Raw genomic sequence first — 19795 nt, 5'->3', positions numbered from 1 at the left:
AAACAGGACAAATAGAGAGGGTGAATCCCCTAACAGGGGCAAAGCCAGCAATAAAAACTGACAGGGGTTGCAATCAATCTCCACTCTATCCAAAACTAAAAAAAAAAAAAACTTGTTGCCCTTAATTATACTTTAAAGAGGAAGTAAACCCTGGTGGGTTTTACTTCCTCTTTGTTTCCCTGCAAAGGTAAAGCATAATGGGCTACTATGCATCGCATAATAGCCAATTATATGTCACTTACCTGACACAGGAGCCTGCGATTTCCCCAATTTCCTCACTGGCAGTGAGCGTCCATTTTTCACCCCTCTTCCTTCCGGGGCCACGAACTCCGGCTCTGTGACTGGCCGGAGTCACGTGACGTGCGGGAGCCGCTAGTCACGGCATGACCCCAGCTTGAAATGGCACAGCGTGTCTTTTCAAGAGTGCGCATGCGCCAAATACATCAGCGCATGCGCAGAAGACAGCATCATTTGGGGAAATAGTAAATATCTCCTAAACCGTGTAGGTTTAGGAGATATTTCAAGCACCTACAGGTAAGCCTTAATCTAGGCTTACCTGTAGGTGAAAGTGGTCTGTAAGGTTTTACAACCACTTTAACAGAACAGTTGTGATGTACAGGCCCAAGAAGCATACATATAGTATCTGTGGTTGTGTTTAAGGGATAGGTATTGTATATGCTTGTCAACATTAGATCCTTTATTTTCCTTTCTTGCTTCTTCATGTCCAGCTTTCACATCCTTAGAGAGTGACAGAAAATACCATAGTCCCAATGATTTTGATCTTTGTACTTATAGACACATCAGTACTGTTGAAGATCTTTCATCTTTGCTCTTCCAGTTGGCAGTGTGTGTGGTTTTCTTGGCTGCTGGATCTTGTTAGGTTAAAAACTGATCCAAGGAGGCAGAAGCTGTCTTCTATTCCATCAGTTTTACATATCTAAAGTGATCTGTCTTCCTCGTCTTACTTAGTAATAATTATACTTTTATGTGAGGTTCCCGATCCCGAGGTATTCTACATTTTCAGCTTATGTGTGTCTTATGAGTCATTAGCATATCCAAGATTGTTGAAAATTTCTTCCTTCATTACCCAGACAGAAAATAACTGGTTTGTTGAAAACTAAGCATTGCAAAGGAAATCTAGCTTATCAGTTTTCCATTGGCTGTCAAAAGAAAATTTAATGGATTCTCTCAGTTTAAAAGATTGCAAGAGGCCTTTCCGCTAGATCTGCAAACACATCCACTATCCTTTAGATATAGATCATCTGCAAGATGATTCATTTATATTGAATGCAATGGCTGACTACCTATTTTGCAATGTTTCTTTATACAGTGGGGATGGAAAGTATTCAGACCCCCTTAAATTTTTCACTCTTTGTTCTATTGCAGCCATTTGCTAAAATCATTTAAGTTCATTTTTTTCCTCATTAATGTACACACAGCACCCCATATTGACAGAAAAACACAGAATTGTTGACATTTTTGCAGATTTATTAAAAAAGAAAAACTGAAATATATCACATGGTCCTAAGTATTCAGACCCTTTGCTCAGTATTTAGTAGAAGCACCCTTTTGATGTAATACAGCCATGAATCTTTTTGGGAAAGATGCAACAAGTTTTTCACATCTGGATTTGGGGATCCTCTGCCATTCCTCCTTGCAGATCCTCTCCAGTTCTGTCAGGTTGAATGGTAAACGTTGGTGGACAGCCATTTTTAGGTTTCTCCGGAGATGCTCAATTGGGTTTACGTCAGGGCTCTGGCTGGGCCATTTAAGAACAGTCACGGAGCTGCTGTGAAGACACTCCTTCGTTATTTTAGCTGTGTGCTTAGGGTCATTGTCTTGTTGGATGGTAAACCTTCGGCCCAGTCTGAGGTCCTGAGCACTCTGGAGAAGGTTTTCGTCCAGGATATCCCTGTACTTGGCCACATTCATCTTTCCCTCGAATGAAACCAGTCATCCTGTCCCTGCAGCTGAAAAACACCCCCACAGCATGATGCTGCCACCACCATGCTTCACTGTTGGGACTGTATTGGACAGGTGATGAGCAGTGCCTGGTTTTCTCCACACATACCACTTAGAATTAAGGCCAAAAAGTCATCAGACCAGAGAATCTTATTTCTCACCATCTTGGAGTCCTTCAGGTGTTTTTTTAGCAAACTCCATGCGGGATTTCATGTGTCTTGCACTGAGGAGAGGCTTCCATCGGGCCACTCTGCCATGAACCCCCGATTGGTGGAGGGCTGCAGTGATGGTTGACTTTCTACAACTTTCTCCCATCTCCCGACTGCATCTCTGGAGCTCAGCCACAGTGATCTTTGGGTTCTTCTTTACCTCTCTCACCAAGGCTCTTCTCCCCCGATAGCTCAGTTTGGCCAGACGGCCAGCTCTAGGAAGGGTTCTGGTCATCCCAAACGTCTTCCATTTAAGGATTATGGAGGCCACTGTGCTCTTAGGAACCTTAAGTGCAGCAGAAATTTTTTGTAACCTTGGCTAGATCTGTGCCTTGCCACAATTCTGTCTCTGAGCTCTGCAGGCAGTTCCTTTGACCTCATGATTCTCATTTGCTCTGACATGCACTGTGAGCTGTAAGGTCTTATATAGACAGGTGTGCGGCTTTCCTAATCAAGTCCAATCAGTATAATCAAACACAGCTGGACTCAAATGAAGGTGTAGAACCATCTCAAGGATGATCAGAAGAAATGGACAGCACCTGAGTTAAATATATGAGTGCCACAGCAAAGGGTCTGAATACTTAGGACCATGTGATATTTTAGTTTTTCTTTTTTAATAAATCTGCAAAAATGTCAACAATTCAGTGTTTTTCTGTCAATATGGGGTGCTGTGTGTACATTAATGAGGAAAAAAATGAACTTAAATGATTTTAGCAAATGGCTGCAATATAACAAAGAGTGAAAAATTTAAGGGAGTCTGAATACTTTCCGTCCCCACTGTAAATGACTTCACATAAAATATAATGTTGGTATTTAAAATTACACAAGCCAATTAGTACTACCTTAGCCTTGAAAAACAATAACTGTTGGTGTAATTTAAAAATAATTATTTTTAGCATATTTAAATCCACAGCTTTTATTAAAGTGATATTAAACCCTCCAACAAAAAATAAATTAATAAATGTAGCTGCATTAAAGGAAACATTTTGTGCGCTTGCATTAGATACTTAAATCTATATTCCTGTGTGATTGTCATAAATAGATGAATAAATGAATAAACACCATCAGAGTTAATTGTAAATTAGAAGTAAATTAGAAAGTTGCTATGCTACACAGCAAATAGCGATATGTAAATCAAATACTAATATTAACCATTCCATACAAATAAATATAAAAACTTATGTGCAAAAAACAAGGTTATTCCACCCAAGTACAAAGTCATAAGTGTAAAAGTTCAAAATTGCGTAATGAGTCACAAAAAAAACGCATATCCAAAGTTCATAAGTTGCATTCCTTAGTGTGTATAAAGGAATAAGGGGACATGAAGGGACCTCCAACCACCAGTGGATCCAAAGGTTGATAACAGATGTATCCTTACCAGACGCGTTGGACCTCCTTTATAGCAAGGTCTTAGAAGCATACAGATTTAGCCCTCTGCAGGGACAGGAGATGATTCCGACACTTCCGCGTTGATGTAAACACTCCCTCGTTTAAAACCGTGGATAAAAAAGGGGAGAAAGAACTCCAATAGTGTAGTAGGTAAAAAACGGAATTTTATTGTCTCAGACAACTAGGCATCTTACAAAGACATCCAAAATATAAAAGCCGGCAAAATATAAAAACAACAGAGACGCCCGTGCTAAATTACATGGGGCTCTATGGCGATCTGGCATACACTGCGTAGCCACACCCTGGGCCTGTTTTTTACCTACTACACTATTGGAGTTCTTTCTCCCCTTTTTTATCCACGGTTTTAAACGAAGGAGTGTTTACATCAACGCGGAAGTGTCGGAATCATCTTCGGTCGTGTGGTGAGCTGTCATCTCCTGTCCCTGCAGAAGGCTAAATCTGTATGCTTCTAAGACCTTGCTATAAAGGAGGTCCAACGCGTCTGGTAAGGATACATCTGTTATCAACCTTTGGATCCACTGGTGGTTGGAGGTCCCTTCACATCCCCTTATTCCTTTATACACACTAAGGAATGCAACTTATGAACTTTGGATATGTGTTTTTTTGCGACTCATTACGCAATTTTGAACTTTTACACTTGTGACTTTGCACTTGGGTGGAATAACCTTGTTTTTTGCACATAAGTTTTTATATTTATTTGTATGGAATGGTTAATATTAGTATTTAATTTACATATCGCTATTTGCTGTGTAGCATAGCGACTTTCTAATTTACAATTAACTCTGATGGTGTTTATTCATGTATTCATCTATTTATGACAATCACACAGGAATATAGATTTAAGTATCTAATGCAAGCGCACAAAATTTTTCCTTTTATTTAAATTTTTCACCTCATTGATATTTGTGGTTTTTGTTGCAGCTGCAGTTACACTAATTTTTGCTTGATAGCGCAGGTTTTCCTTCTTTTTTCCTTTTTAAATGTAGCTGCATACCTAGTGTCACTGTTGCTTCCTTTTCCAGTTTTGTTTTGTCTTTTTGACATTACCAGCCTATGAAAGGCTTTGTTGTTCCTTTGTTGAGTTTCCACCTATAGAGTGTCACCTTTTTCTTCAGTGTCTTCCTGGTGATACCCGCTACCTGTTGCCTTGTGTGTTCGATGAAGTGCAGTAGGGGTCTCCCATGCAAAGCAGCGGATGCTTTCTTTCTAAAATTTAGTGCTGTAAGCTTTTTAAGCAGGCATATGCATTAAGGCCCCTTTCACACTGGAGCGGTTTTCAGGCGGTATTGCGCTAAAAATACCGCCTGAAAACCGCCCCTAAACAGCCTCCGCTGTTTGTTCAGTGTGAAAGCCCGAGGGCTTTCACACTGAAGTGGTGCGCTCGCAGGACGGTAAAAAAAGTCCTGCGAGCCGCTTCTTTGGAGCGGTGAAGGAGCGGTGTATTCACCGCTCCTAAACCGCTCCTGCCCATTGAAATCAATGGGACAGCGCGGCTATACCGCGGTAATACCGCGGCTATAGCCGCGCTGTACGAGCGGATTTAACCCTTTTTCGGCCACCAGCGGGGGTTAAAACCGAACCGCTAGCGGCCAAATACCGCTGCAAGAACGACGGTACAGCAGCGCTAAAAATAGCGCTGTTGTACCGCCGACGCCCCCACCACCCCAGTGTGAAAGGGGCCTTAGAGTGACAAAAGAAGAGATCCATCAGAAGAAAATGCATTGCATTTAAAAGAAAAATAGTTGTTGGTTTGCTTTTCAAAGCTCAAAGCTTTTCCAGGGACAAAAACTTTTCCTTAAATAATAAAAGTTAACTCTGGGTATACCTTTATACATTTTTTTTCCAGCTGTAGAAGGAAAGACTAGTAATGCGCCCTGTGCCTTCCCATTTAAGTATTATTCCAAGTGGTATATGGACTGTACTGGTGATGCAAACTCTGGGCTTCCTTGGTGTGCTAAAACAGCAGATTATGGTACGGATGGATCATGGGGATACTGTTCATGTAAATGTAAGTGTTATGTTTGGTCTTTCTGATAATAAGTTGACGAGTGATGATATGCTGTGGGTTTAGCAAAGCTCTATATTTATATATAAAGCACATCTGAAGGATGGCTAATGGGCCAAATGATCAAACTGAGACAACCTGGCCTCTTCCTCCCTCTCATAGAAACATAATATTTATTAATTATACAGATTAATAGTTTGTCATTGACCCTCCTTTTTGAGGTCATATCCTCTTTTTTCATTTTCTTACCTTTACAGCTCCAGGCCTCTGGGAGTTAGTTAGTTAGTTAGTTAGTTGGATGCCTGTGAAGACAAGTTTTAACCAATGTTATGAATATAATAGTTTTGGGTGCTCACAGTCCATGTCATTTCATGTTAGTTTATTAAAGATGTTAGCTAATAAATATGCTGTTTTAATCCAAAAAATGGTGTGACTTTGCCCTTCCATTGCAAATTGCCTTGTGTTTTAATTAGGCAGGGCTCAAAATGTTATATAATTGGTCACAGACAACTAAGTCATGATTCTTCTACACTATAAATGGTCTGATGGTTAATATGGGATTCCCCACATTATTCATCTTTTTAGTCTTCCTTGATAACTCTTTGTATACATTGGGTTTATAGAGAAGCACTTGCTAGGTAACTTTGTTGTCCTTTTTTTTCCGTAGCGATCAATACTGTAGGTGGAAACGCTAATGGTCAGCCCTGTGTCTTCCCATTTATATATGCCTCCAAGTCATATTCAGAATGTACTGGAAGCCCTGGTAATAATCTCTGGTGCGCTACAACATCGAATTATGATACGGATGGGAAATGGGGATACTGTTCATGTAAATGTAAGTGTTGTTTGGTCTTGCTGATGATATGCTCTGGGTTTAGCAAAACTTATCTTTTCAGCAGAACAGTTGTGAAGTATAGGCCCCAGAAGCTTACAGATATTATCCATGGTTGTGTTTAAAGAATAGGTATATGTCTTCCAGCATTATATCCTATAAAATATCACAGAACATAAAACATGTCTGTAAATATAACTTTTCACATCTTTTGATTTGATGTTTTTTCAGTTATTTTGTCATCTGGATTTCTCTGTATTGCCTTAGTAAAGGATAGTCATATCAATAAACAGGCATCCCAGAATACCTGTGGATGATCATAGTCCCAGGCCTCAGTGCCCCCCTAGTATGAGAATGCAGCCAGTAGATCAACTTTTGGGATTGAAATTGTTATTTTTAATTTTTAAATTTCTTTGAATCTTTTCCAGTTATCAAAAACACAAAACAGTTACCAATTTAGTCTTGTTGTAACTAAGACACATTTTAAAATATGATATCGTTTAGAGAATGTGGGCTGTGTTTGGGTACTTACAGTCTATGTCTATGTTGGTTTAGTAAAGATGTTGGTTATTAAATGAGCTGTTTTAACCCAATAAAGAGGTGGCTTTGCCTAACAGCGTGGGCCTATCACCACAGAACGGGTCCGCTGGTCTACACTCTGCACCTCTATCATTATAGAGTGGGTCTGCCGGTGAATTCTCTGCATCTCTAGCAGTACAAATCGAGTTCACCAAAACTCAACACATCAATCCATGAGGGCCTCTCCACCACAAGTACCGATGGCTGAGTTGCAGGAATCTGATGAGGACGTTCTCAATCCATTGTATGCATTGTACAGCAGAAAATATAACTTTAGCCCACCACTACTTTACCCTCCAGCTCCATGGGAATCACCCAACCTATTTAGTCTACTCTTAATACTACTGCTTTAATCATCCAGAACTGTACCATTAACCTAGTATTAACATTTCCTCCCCCTTCAAAATTAACCTAGTATTATCGTTTCCTCCCCCTTTAAAATTATTATAGTTTCACTGGTTCAAGGTTTACTATGAGTTAACTTCTCCAGTTATTTTTGTTGCAGTTGTCCTCTTGACTTAAAGAAGACAAAAAAAAAAGTTCCCCCAGTTCTGCACCATCCTAAAGGCCCAAAAAAGCAGATAGAAAAAATTAATGTGAGACCACCCCACCCGGTCCCATATTCATCTACACAGATTTTAACCACTTAAGGACCGAGCCTCTTTTTGAAATTTGTTGTTTACAAGTTAAAATAATTTTTTCTTTTGCTAGAAAATTACTTAGAACCCCAAACATTAAATATATAATTTTTCAGACATCCTAGAGAATAAAATGGCGGTCATTGTAAACTTTATGTCACACCGTATTTGCGCAGCGGTCTTACAAGCGCAATTTTTTTGGAAAATATACACTTTTTTGTATTAAAAAATAGGACATCAGTAAAGTTAGCCCAATTTATTTCTATATCGTGAAAGATAATGTTATCCTGAGTAAATTGATACCCAGTATGTCACGCTTCAAAATTGCGCCCGCTCGTGAAATGGCAACAAACTTTGGCACTTAAAAATCTCCATTGGCGACGTTTAAAAATTTCTACAGGTTACCAGTTTTGAGTTACAGAGGAGGTCTAGAATTATTGCTCTCACTTTAAAGATCGCGGCGATACCTCACATGTGTGGTTTGAACACAATTTTCATATGCGGGCGCGACTTATGTATGCGCTCACTTCTGTGCGCGAGCTCGGCGGGACAGGGCTCTTTAAAAAAAAGTATTATTTATTTTACTTCTATTTTTTTACTATTACACTGTCCTTTCAAAACACTTTTTTTTTTTTGGGTCACTTTTATTCCTATTACAAGGAATGTAAACATTCCTTGTAATTGAAAAAAGCATGACAGGACCACTTTAATGTGAGATCTGGGGTCAAAAAGACATCAGATCTCACATTTAGACCTAAAAGCAATACTAAATAAAAAAATAAATGTCTTTCGGAAAAAAAAAAAAAAATCCCCTTTAGGAGCATTGGGCAGAAGTGACATTTGGACGTTGCTTCCGTCATCCAATGTTATGGAGCCGAGTGGGGGCCATCTTTCCCTCACTCGGCATCCAGTCTCTCAGGGAAGAGGACCCGATCGTCTCCACCACTACCAACAGCTCCGGTAATCGGCAGAAGACAACTGGAGCATGGCGGGAGGGGGGGGAGGCACCTCTCTCGTCGCCAATAAAAGTGATCTCGCGGCGAATCTGCTGCTGAGACCACTTTTATCTGAAAGCCAGCCACCCGTCGTTTAAGAGGATACCGGGGTTATAGCAGCTATCTGCTGCCATAACAACAGTATTTCACGTGAAATTACCGACATATAACGACTATGTGTAAGTGGGTAACATCAAAGTAGTATTCTTTTTATTGGGGGCTCCCTAGCCTTTGAACAGTAAAGTCTTGCAGGCAGACTTGACAGTTACCCAGTCAGGTCACTCCAGCATTCTAATGGCAACATAGTTCCAGTAGGATTTTTACTACGTATATATTCGCCAAGCTGTTTCTTGCCTTCCTTTTTTCAAACAGTATAGGCGATCTTATGCCTCATGCACACGAGACGCTGTTAAACTCGTTCAGAGGCAGTTGGACACTTTTTTCAACCGCCCCTGAACCCATTCAATGTTATCATAGTTACATAGTTACATAGTAGGTGAGGTTGAAAAAAGACACACGTCCATCAAGTCCAACCTATGTGTGTGATTATGTGTCAGTATTGCATTGTATATCCCTGTATGTTGCGGTCATTCAGGTGATTATCTAATAGTTTCTTGAAGCTATCAATTCTCCCCGCTGAGACCACCGCCTGTGGAAGGGAATTCCACATCCTTGCCGCTCTTACAGTAAAGAACCCTCTACGTAGTTTAAGGTTAAACCTCTTTTCTTCTAATTGTAATAAGTGGCCCCGAGTCTTATTAAACTCTCTTCTGCAAAAAGTTTTATCCCTATTGTGGGGTCACCAGTACAGTATTTGTAAATTGAAATCATATCCCCTCTCAAGCGTCTCTTCTCCAGAGAGAATAAGTTCAGCGCTCGCAACCTTTCCTCATAACTAAGATCCTCTAGACCCTTTATTAGCTTTGTTGCCCTTCTTTGTACTCGCTCTATTTCCAGTACATCCTTCCTGAGGACTGGTGCCCAGAACTGGACAGCATACTCCAGGTGCGGCCGGACCAGAGTCTTGTAGAGCGGGAGAATTATCGTTTTATCTCTGGAGTTGATCCCCCTTTTAATGCATGCCAATATTCTGTTTGCTTTATTAGCAGCAGCTTGGCATTGCATGCCATTGCTGAGCCTATCATCTACTAGGACCCCCAGGTCCTTTTCCATCCTAGATTCCCCCAGAGGTTCTCCCCCCAGTCTATAGATTGCATTCATATTTTTGCCACCCAAATACATTATTTTACATTTTTCTACATTGAACCTCATTTGCCATGTAGTCGCCCACCCCATTAATTTGTTCAGGTCTTTTTGCAAGGTTTCCACATCCTGCGGAGAAGTTATTGCCCTGCTTAGCTTAGTATCGTCTGCAAATACAGAGATTGAACTGTTTATCCCATCCTCCAGGTCGTTTATGAACAAATTAAATAGGATTGATCCCAGCACAGAACCCTGGGGAACCCCACTACCCACCCCTGACCATTCTGAGTACTTCCCATTTATCACCACCCTCTGAACACGCCCTTGTAGCCAGTTTTCAATCCATGTACTCACCCTATGGTCCATGCCAACGCACCTTATTTTGTACAGTAAACGTTTATGGGGAACTGTGTCAAATGCTTTTGCAAAATCCAGATACACCACGTCTACGTCCTATGTGTCCATGTACACAGTCTCGTTTTTTTGCGTTTTTAGGCAGTTGCGTTTAACCTCGTTTTTTCCAGAAGCAAAAAAATGGGTTCAGACGCAAAAGTTTTCCACGTTTCAGACGCCAAACGCGGCCAAACGTGGGTAAACGCCAGTACCGCGTTTAGGCACGTTTGCGTTTATACTGTAAGTGTTTTTTACAACCCGACTTTGGGGCCACATATCTCAGGGCCACTTGGAGCTAGGAACCCCAAATTTGGTGTGCTAACACAGTTGGACTAGTACTATAACATATCCGTTCCTAGCACCAAGTGGCCCTGAGATATGGGGCCCCAAAGTCGGGTTGTAAAATGTCATTCTCTGCTGCAGAAAAGTGCTTGACATTTTGCAGCCCGACTTTGGGGCCCCATATCTCGGGGCCACTTGGTGCTAGGAACCCCAAATTTTTATATGTTATAGTGCTAGGTCTACTGTGTTAGCACACCAAATTTCTAGCACCCAGTGGCCCCGAGATATGGGGCCCCAAAGTTGGGTCGCAAAATGTTATTTTCTGCTCTGCAGACGCTTCTAGACGCAAACGCGGGTAAACGCGGCTAAACGCGGCATGCAAACGCAGCAAAACGTGCGTTTCTAAACGACGGTTTCAGCTTTTAAAAACATGTGTTCAGCAGAGTTTGCGCTGGCGCCTCGTGTGCATGAGGCCTTAGAGGTCACTACATTCACTTGCTCGCTGATTGTGTTATTATGCCCATGTTTGATCAGTTGACAGCAACAGATTCAAAATGCAAATAGCACACTTGAAATGAACTCTGGACCTTTTATCTGCTCTTTGTAAATGGGATAATAAGGGAATAACACACACCTGGCCAAGGAACAGCTGAGCAGCCAATTGTTCCATTACTTTTGGTCCCTTAAAAAGTGTGAGGCACATATACAAACTGTTTTAATTCCTACACCGTTCACCTGATTTGGATGTCAATACCCTCAAATTAAAGCTGAAAGTCTGCAGTTAAAGCTCATCTTGTTAGTTTTACTTCAAATCCATTGTGGTGGTGTATAGAGCCAAAAAGATTAGAATTGTGTCGATGTCCCAATATTTATGGACCTGACTGTAAATGTGAAAATAACAAAAAAGGTGAAACCTATAAGCCACACACCCTGTATCAAACAATCAATAATGAATAAATAATATAAATGTACATTTAAATGTAATTTTCAATAAAGAGCAGCCCGTAGTGTAACCAATGGTCGAAAAAGTGAAAAAGAAATTAATAAATGATAAATTCCATACCATGCTCATTTACATGTGACAAAAATAACAATTAGCAATATAACAAAATGAACAATGATAAAGTCCATAAACCACCACCAACGGATCTTCAATCATGTGCACAGTGATGTATACAACTTCAGTGAAGAAAAATGTGCCGTCTTCCACCGGTTTAGGCAAACATCCTATTCACCAGACCAATCAGACACCCATGACAGATGTCAAATAGGCAAAGATGTGTATGACGATTTATTCACCAAAGCAATCGACTCTCGCCGATAATATAGCCAGACGAGGATGAGGATCATAAATCAAGGAAAGAAGAGAGAACTCCTCATAGTGCAACTTGTAGTCAGTTGAATTGATACAAAAAAGTAGTAACTTACATTTCAGTATCCTTTAAAAAGCGGAGCAGGCACGCCAGATCGTGTCCCACCTGTGCTCCAGTACAAAGGCGGAAGTAACGTATCATGCACTAGGCAACAATTTATACATGCATGAGTGCTGCCGTCACTGGGGAGCTACAGTTCATTGAGGGAACCATGAATGCCAACATGTACTGTGACATACTGAAGCAGAGCATGATCCCCTCCCTTCGGAGACTGGGCCACAGGGCAGTATTCCAACATGATAACAACCCCAAACACACCTCCAAGATGACCACTGCCTTGCTAAAGAATCAGAGGGTAAAGGTGATGGACTGGCCAAGCATGTCTCCAGACCTAAACCCTATTGAGCATCTGTGGGGCATCCTCAAATGGAAGGTGGAGGAGTGCAAGGTCTCTAACATCCACCAGCTCTGTGATGTCGTCATGGAGGAGTGGAAGAGGACTCCAGTGGAAACCTGTGAAGCTCTGGTGAACGCCATGCCCAAGAGGGTTAAGGCAATGCTGGAAAATAATGGTGGCCACACAAAATATTGACACTTTGACTCACTTTTGTTGCCAGCAGTTTAGACATTAACGGCTGTGTGTTGAGTTATTTTGAAGGGACAGCAAATTTACACTGTTATACAAGCTGTACACTCACTACTTTACATTGTAGCAAAGCGTCATTTCTTCAGTGTTGTCACATGAAAAGTTATAATAAAATATTTACAAAAAAAAAAGTAAAAAAAAAAGTAGAAAAAAAAACAAATATATATATATATATAGTTTATATATATATATAGTCCATTTCACTTTGTGCTGCTTATCTTATTGAATAGGGGTGTGTCAGAGTAGTCGAGGTTGTAAAAGAAGTAACTTTGGGGCACTAGACTAGTCTCGGAGGGCTTACCCATTCAGCGGCTCCTTCGGGGGTCACGTGTAATACTTAGGTAGGGTTCACATTTCTATATGCAAATAGGTTATGGTCATCTAAACCTGTAGCTCTCAGCAGTCATGTTTCTTCTACACTATAAAAGGTCTTCTGGTTAATATGGGATTCCTCACATTATTTCTCTTTTTACTCTTCCTTAATAAATGTATGTATTCATTATATTTATAGAGAAGGACTTCTGTATATTGTTTCGATAGGTAACTCTGTTATACTTTTTTTTTTTTCCCACAGCGACCTATGCTGTAGGTGGAACCGCTCATGGTGAGCCCTGTGTCTTCCCATTTACATATAATTCCAAGTTATATTCGGACTGTACTGGTGATGATGCCTCGGAAGGACGTCTCTGGTGCGCCACAACAACGAATTTTGATAAGGATAAGAAGTGGGGATACTGTACACGTAATTGTAAGTGTTGTGTTTGCTCTTGCTGATGATATGCTCATCATCATCACTGCAGCCTATGGCCTGTGGCACTGATCTAGTGAGAATATGCCAACAGGGCAGTTGAATAGAAGTCGATCTATCGATCGACTTATATTTTACCACAATGGCCACACTGGGATCAAAATTTGGCTGGTCCCTGCTAAACTGCCCAAATTTTGATCCATGTATGGGCAGTTCAGCAGGGACCAGCCAAATTTCGAAATAGCCCCGATCTTAGTACTGGAAGACACCTTGGTACTGCTGAAGATGTTTTCATCCTTTTCATTTCTCAATAGCCACAAAGGATATACATCTTATTTATGTGCACCATATGTCTCTGCAAACTTATAGATTACCTTGTTGTAAATGTGACAGTGACATCACGACTAGCCTGTGCAGACAGCAGAGCTGAGGGAGGAGCACAGCAGGCCACACCTACTATAGGCTGCTTGTAGAAAACTACAGGAGGGGGCGGAGACAAAACCAGTCACCCTGCACAAGGTGATAAAGCAACACCGACTGGTCTTTTTTAAGAAAGCTCCTGCATGGAGTGGAAGATTCTTAATGGATTACTGCACAGATCTGGAAGAAATACACAATGTGCACCAAGATCCCAATAAGAATACACATGTCTCTTTTAGTCAGACAATTCTTCCTTATCTTGGAGTTCAGATTTAAGAATTTTTTTTTTTTGTACATGGCAAAGAGTAATAATAAAGTGTAACCCAAAGCACCCAATTTCATCTTACAGTTTAGAACAGCCAGAACAATGATAGGTTGCCTCACAACCTGGAATTAACATTATTATTATTATTATACAGGATTTATATAGTGCCAACAGTTTACGTAGCGCTTTACAACTTGAGGGTAGACAGTACAAATACAATACACTTTAATACAGAAGGAATCAGAGGGCCCTGCTCCTTACAGCTTACAATCTAAGAGGGAGGGTCAAGACATACAAGAGGTAATAACTGTGGGTGATGTGCTGATTGAGAAGATAAATGTACAGTTGTTAGGTGGGGGCCAGATAGGCTTCTCTGAAGAGATGAGTTTTCAGGGATCGTCTGAAAGTGGATAAAGTAGGAGAAAAATCGGACGGATTGGGGTAGAGCATTCCAGGGGATGGGAGAGGCTTAACATGGATTGTTTGAGGATTTGCATCATTTAACTTACAGAACATTCCCACAACTTTGAAGATTTTTTTTTTTATTGTGAAACAAACAACAAATAGGACAAAATAACAAAAAAAAGTTCATGTGCATAACTATTCACCCCCCTAAAGTCAATACTTTGTAGAGCCACCTTTTGTGGCTATCACAGCTCCAAGTTGCTTTGGGGGGTGGGGGGTGGTGGCGGGTGTATTGTTTGCTGCCCACCCCCCACCCCCACCCCAAAGAATATACCACCAGCCACCACTGTTAGAGAGTGACAGAAAATACCATAGCCTCAAAAATTCAGATCTTTGTACTTCTAGACACAGTACTGTTGAAGATCTTTTCATCCTTGCTCTTCCAAGTGGCAGTGTGTGGGTTTTCTTGGCTGCTGGATCTTTTTTTGTTAAAAACGGATCCAAGGAGGCAGAAACTGCCTACTATTCCACCAGTTTATACATCTCTAAAGTATCTGTCTTCCTTGTCGTAGCAAATTTTTTCTTTATGAGGTGCTTGTGCTGAGACATTAGCCTATCCAAGATTGTTGAAGATTTCTTCCTTTATTATTCAGAGAGAAAATAACAGGTGGATTGATGAGTAGATATTGCTAAGGAAATCTTGCTTACTTGTATTCCATTGGCTGTCGTGGGAAATCTAGTGGATTTATTCTGTTTAAAAGATTGCAAAAAGACTTTCTTGTAGATCTGCGAATGCATCCACTATTGTTTAGTATAGTTAATCTGCAAGAGATACAATGCTGTAAAAAAGCATTGATTTTTTAAATTTATTTTTTTCTTGCATATTTGACACATTTAAATGACTCAGATCATCAAACAAATTGTATTATTACACAAAGATAACCCAAGTAAATACAAAATGCAGTTTTTAAAGGATGGTTTCATTTATTAAGGCAAAAAAGCTGTCCAAACCTGCCTGGCTTTATGTGAAAAAGTAATTGCCCCCTAAACCTAATAACTGGTTGTGCCACCCTTGGCGGCAACAACTGCAATCAAGAGCTTGCGATAACTTGCAATGAATCTTTCACATTGCTGTGGAGCAATTTTGGCCCACTCTTCTTTGGAGAATTGTTTTAATTTAGCCACATTGGAGGGCTTTCCATTATGAATAGCCTATGTAAGGTCATGATACAGCATATCAATTGAATTTAGGTCCGGACTTTGACTAGGCCACTCCAAAACCTACATTTTCCTTTGTTTGAATCATTTGGAGGTGAACTTGCTGTTGTGTTTCGGTTCATTGTCCTACTGCATAACCCAAGTGCACTTGAGCTTGAGGTCACCAACTGATGGCAACTGATGACATTCTCCTTTAGGATTTTCTGGTAGAGCTCAGAATTCATGGTTCCAACATTAATGGTAAGTTGTCTAGGTCCTGAAACTGCAAAGCAGCCCCAGACCATCACGCTACCACCACCATGTCTGACTGTTGGTATGCTGTTCTTGTTATGAAATGCAGTATTCGTTTTATGCCAGATGTAACAGGATGCACACCTTCCAAAAAGTTAAACTTTTGACTCATCAGTCCACAGCATATTTGCCTAAAAGTCTTGGGGATAATCAAGATTTTTTTTGTAAATGTGAGACGAGCCTTTGGTATTCTTTTTGGTCAGTAGTGGCTTTGGCCTTGGAACTCGTTACTCTCCCATTGATGCCATTTTTGTCCAGTCTTTTTCTTACTGTTGAATCATGAACACTGATCTCACCTAAAGCAAGTAAGGCCTGCAGTTCTTAAGTTGTTCTGAGTTCTTTTATGACCTCCTGGATGAGTCATCGTCATGCTCTTAGAGTCATTTTTGTAGGCCGGCCACTCCTCGGAAGGTTCACCACATACGCACAGTCACACAAATCTTGTCGGAAATTCCGACCGCCAAGAACACGGTGACGTACATCACGTACGACAAGCCGAGAAAAATTAAGTTTATTAGCCAGTGCAGCTCTTCTGCTTGATTCCGAGCATGCGTGGAACTTTGTGCTTTGGAATTGTGTACACACGATTGGAATTTACAACGGATTTTGTTGTCGGAAAATTTGAGATCCAGATCTCAAATTTTGTGTGTCGGAAATTCCGATGGAAAATGTCCGATGGAACCTACACACGGTCGGAATTTCCGACAAAAAGCTCCCATCGAACATTTTCCGTCGGAAAATCAGACCGTGTATACAGGGCATTAGTGTAATTTAAAACATAATTTTTAATACATTTAAATCTACAGATTTCATTAAAGTGACATTAAACCCACCAACATAAAATAAAAGAATTAATGTAACTGTGTCAATAATGCCTCCTTTTCCAGTTCTGTGCAGTTTTTACAGCACTACTGCCCCTAGTCTATGTTGATTTATTAACTGCTTGCCGACCGGCTCACGCCAATATACCTCGGCAGAAGGGCACGTACAGGCAGATTAACGTACCTGTACGTTGCCCTTTAAGAAACAGTTAAGATCTCCGTGAGTGTGATTGCGGGTCCCGCTGACTCAATGTCCGCAGGGATACCCGCGATCGTCTTAGGGAGAGGACGAACGGGGAAATGCTGATGTAAACAAGCATTTCCCCATTCTGCCTAGTGACAGGACACTGATCACAGCTCCCTGTAATCGGTCACACATAGACCCTCCACCCTACAGTTAGGATCACTCCCTAGGACACACTTAACCCCTACAGCGCCACCTAGTGGTTAATCCCTTCACTGCCAGTCACATTTACACAGTAATCAATGCATTTTTAATTGCACTGATCGCTGTATAAATGTGAATGTAAATGTCCCAAAATAGCGCCAAAAGTGTCCGATCTGTCCGCCATAATATTGCAGTCATGATAAAAATCACCGATTGCCGCCATTACTAGTAAAAAAAAAAAAAAATTAATAAAAATGCCATAAAACTATCCCCTATTTTGTAGACGCTATAACTTTTGCGCAAACCAATCAATATACGCTTATTGCGATTTTTTTTTTGGACCAAAAATATGTAGAAGAATACGTATTGGCCTAAACTGAGAAAAAAAATGGGTTTTTTTTATATATTTTTTGGGGATATTTATTATAGCAAAAAGTAAAAAATAATGCGTTTTTTAGAAATTGTCACTATTTTTTTTTTTATATCGCAAAAAATAAAAAACGCAGAGGTGATCAAATATCACCAAAAGAAAGCTCTATTTGTGGGAAAAAAAGGACATCAATTTTGTTTGGGAGCCATGTCACACGACCGCGCAGTCAGTTAAACTGACGCAGTGCCGAATCTCAAAAAACGCTCTGGTCTTTTGCCAGCCAAATGGTCCGGGGCTTAAGTGGTTAAAGATGGTGGCTAATAATATGCTGTTTAATCAAATAAAGCTTTGCCCTTGAGCACTGCTGAAAATGGTATATAATTGCGTAATGGTCAGCTAAGCCTATAGTTCTCAGCAGTCATGATTCTTCTACTTCGAAAAAAGTCTGATGGTTAAAGTGGGGGTTCACCCACACCGCCAAAAAAAAAAAATATTAAAAGCCAGCAGCTACAAATACTGAAGCTGCTGACTTTTAATACATTGCCACTTACCTGTCCCAGGGTCCAGCGATGTCGGCAGGGGACGCCGAGAACCCGCTCGGTTCTCGGCAGCTGCCGCCGCCATCCTAGGTGAGGGAATCAGGAAGTGAAGCGTTGCAGCTTCACTTCCCAGTTCCCTACTGCGCATGCGCGAGTCGCGCTGCGCGTCCCTAGTGGTCCCTGCTCTCTACTGGGAGCTGTGTGTTCCCAGCAGACAGCGCGGTGGGGACGGGAAGAGGCATAGACTCCCATGGGAGTCTATGCCGGAAGTGGGTGCAAATACCTGTCTTAGACAGGTATCTGCACCCCCCTCCCCCCTGAAAGGTGCCAAATGTGATACCGGAGGGGGGGAGGGTTCCGAAAAGCGGAAGTTCCATTTTTGTGTGGAACTCCGCTTTAATAAGGGATTTCTTCCATTATTACTCTTCTTACTCTTCCTTAATACATTTTTGTATCATTATCTTTATAGAGAAGAACTTCTGTATATTTTCCCTTGACAGGTGACTCTTATATTTTTTTGCACAGTGATCTCTGCTGTAGGTGGAAATGCTGATGGTCAACCCTGTGTCTTCCCATTTAAGTATAATGAGAAGTGGTATTCAGACTGTACTAATGATGGAACCTCTGATGTGCGCTTCTGGTGCGCTACAACAGCGGACTATAATAAGGATCAGAAGTGGGGATACTGTTCAGGTAAGTGTTGTATTTGGTCTTGCTGATGATATTCTCTTATAAGCACTGCGCTATTGAACTAAATAAATGTGCTGCTACTTTAAATACAAATAATTAATCAAAAGGGTGAAAAACAATGTAGTGTCAATCTACACAATCACAGTAGTGCAAAGAACAATAAAATGTATTCAAAAGTGTCCATAATAAAAAATCAAAGAAATGTCCATCATAAATAAATTCAAATATCCAAAAATTAGACATGTGCATTCGTTTTCATCCGAATGCATTTTCGTCCGAATTTCGGGTATCGTTTTAGCAAACGATAACGAACGCGCAGAATCCAAAAACTGAAAGATCCGACATAAGCAAATGCTTTATTTTCGTTTTCGTTGTGACAACAGTTCGATATAGATCGATTTGACATGAGGCTGAAAATAGCGATCTGTGTCCATCGAACCTGTGGTCGAATGTGCCTAACCTTAGCTCTATTAGTCCAAGATTATTCAACATAGAGAGAAAAGATTCGACATGAAGATTCGACGAAGCAGTCACCCCGAGCGGACATTTATGGTCAAATGCTCCGCCCATAGGCTATAGAAGAATTCTAATGTTGGTTGACTAGTAATAATAATAAATATAATTATTTCTAGTGTCATACAACATTAGAATTCTACTATAGCTTGTAGGCGGAACATTCGACCGGAAATGTACGATTGGTGCGTCATACAGTTTAGCTGCTCCTTCGAATCTTCTTAGCACATTCGACAGACACCATAAGCCTCCAATGACAGATTCGACCTTAATTATTTGGGATTTTCGGACAAATGCATTTTTTTTAACAAAACAAAATAAATAAAAACGAATTTCGAGAGTAACTAAATTTATTTTTCGGACGAAAACTAAATTCCAAAACCAAATATTTCAGTGTGCACATGTCTACAAAAAATCAATTGTGAAAGTAGTGAAACTGTTCATGAACATTTTCACTACTTTCACAATTGATTTTTTGATATTTGAATGTATTTATTTATGATGGAAATATATTATTATATATTATCTTGCTGATTGCTGATGATATGCTGTGGGTTTAAGCTCCATACTTATCTGTACATAAGCAGAACAGTTTTGATG

At 40.5% G+C, this 19795-nt stretch overlaps 1 protein-coding gene across 2 annotated transcripts in view; it reads left to right on the top strand.

The window, feature by feature from the left end:
* Positions 1–19795, top strand: part of LOC141102908 (uncharacterized) — a 253396-nt gene that overhangs the window by 211204 nt on the left and 22397 nt on the right. For both annotated transcript variants that reach the window (XM_073591949.1, XM_073591948.1), the window contains 4 exons: positions 5428–5589; positions 6254–6421; positions 13102–13275; positions 18518–18685. In XM_073591949.1, coding sequence (XP_073448050.1) covers positions 5428–5589; positions 6254–6421; positions 13102–13275; positions 18518–18685 — 672 coding nt within the window. The remainder of the gene's footprint in view (positions 1–5427; positions 5590–6253; positions 6422–13101; positions 13276–18517; positions 18686–19795) is intronic.

This window comes from Aquarana catesbeiana, linkage group LG07 (genome assembly GCF_042186555.1).
Source record: "Aquarana catesbeiana isolate 2022-GZ linkage group LG07, ASM4218655v1, whole genome shotgun sequence".
NCBI lineage: Eukaryota > Metazoa > Chordata > Amphibia > Anura > Ranidae > Aquarana > Aquarana catesbeiana.
This window is presented reverse-complemented; position numbering and strand designations above follow the sequence as displayed.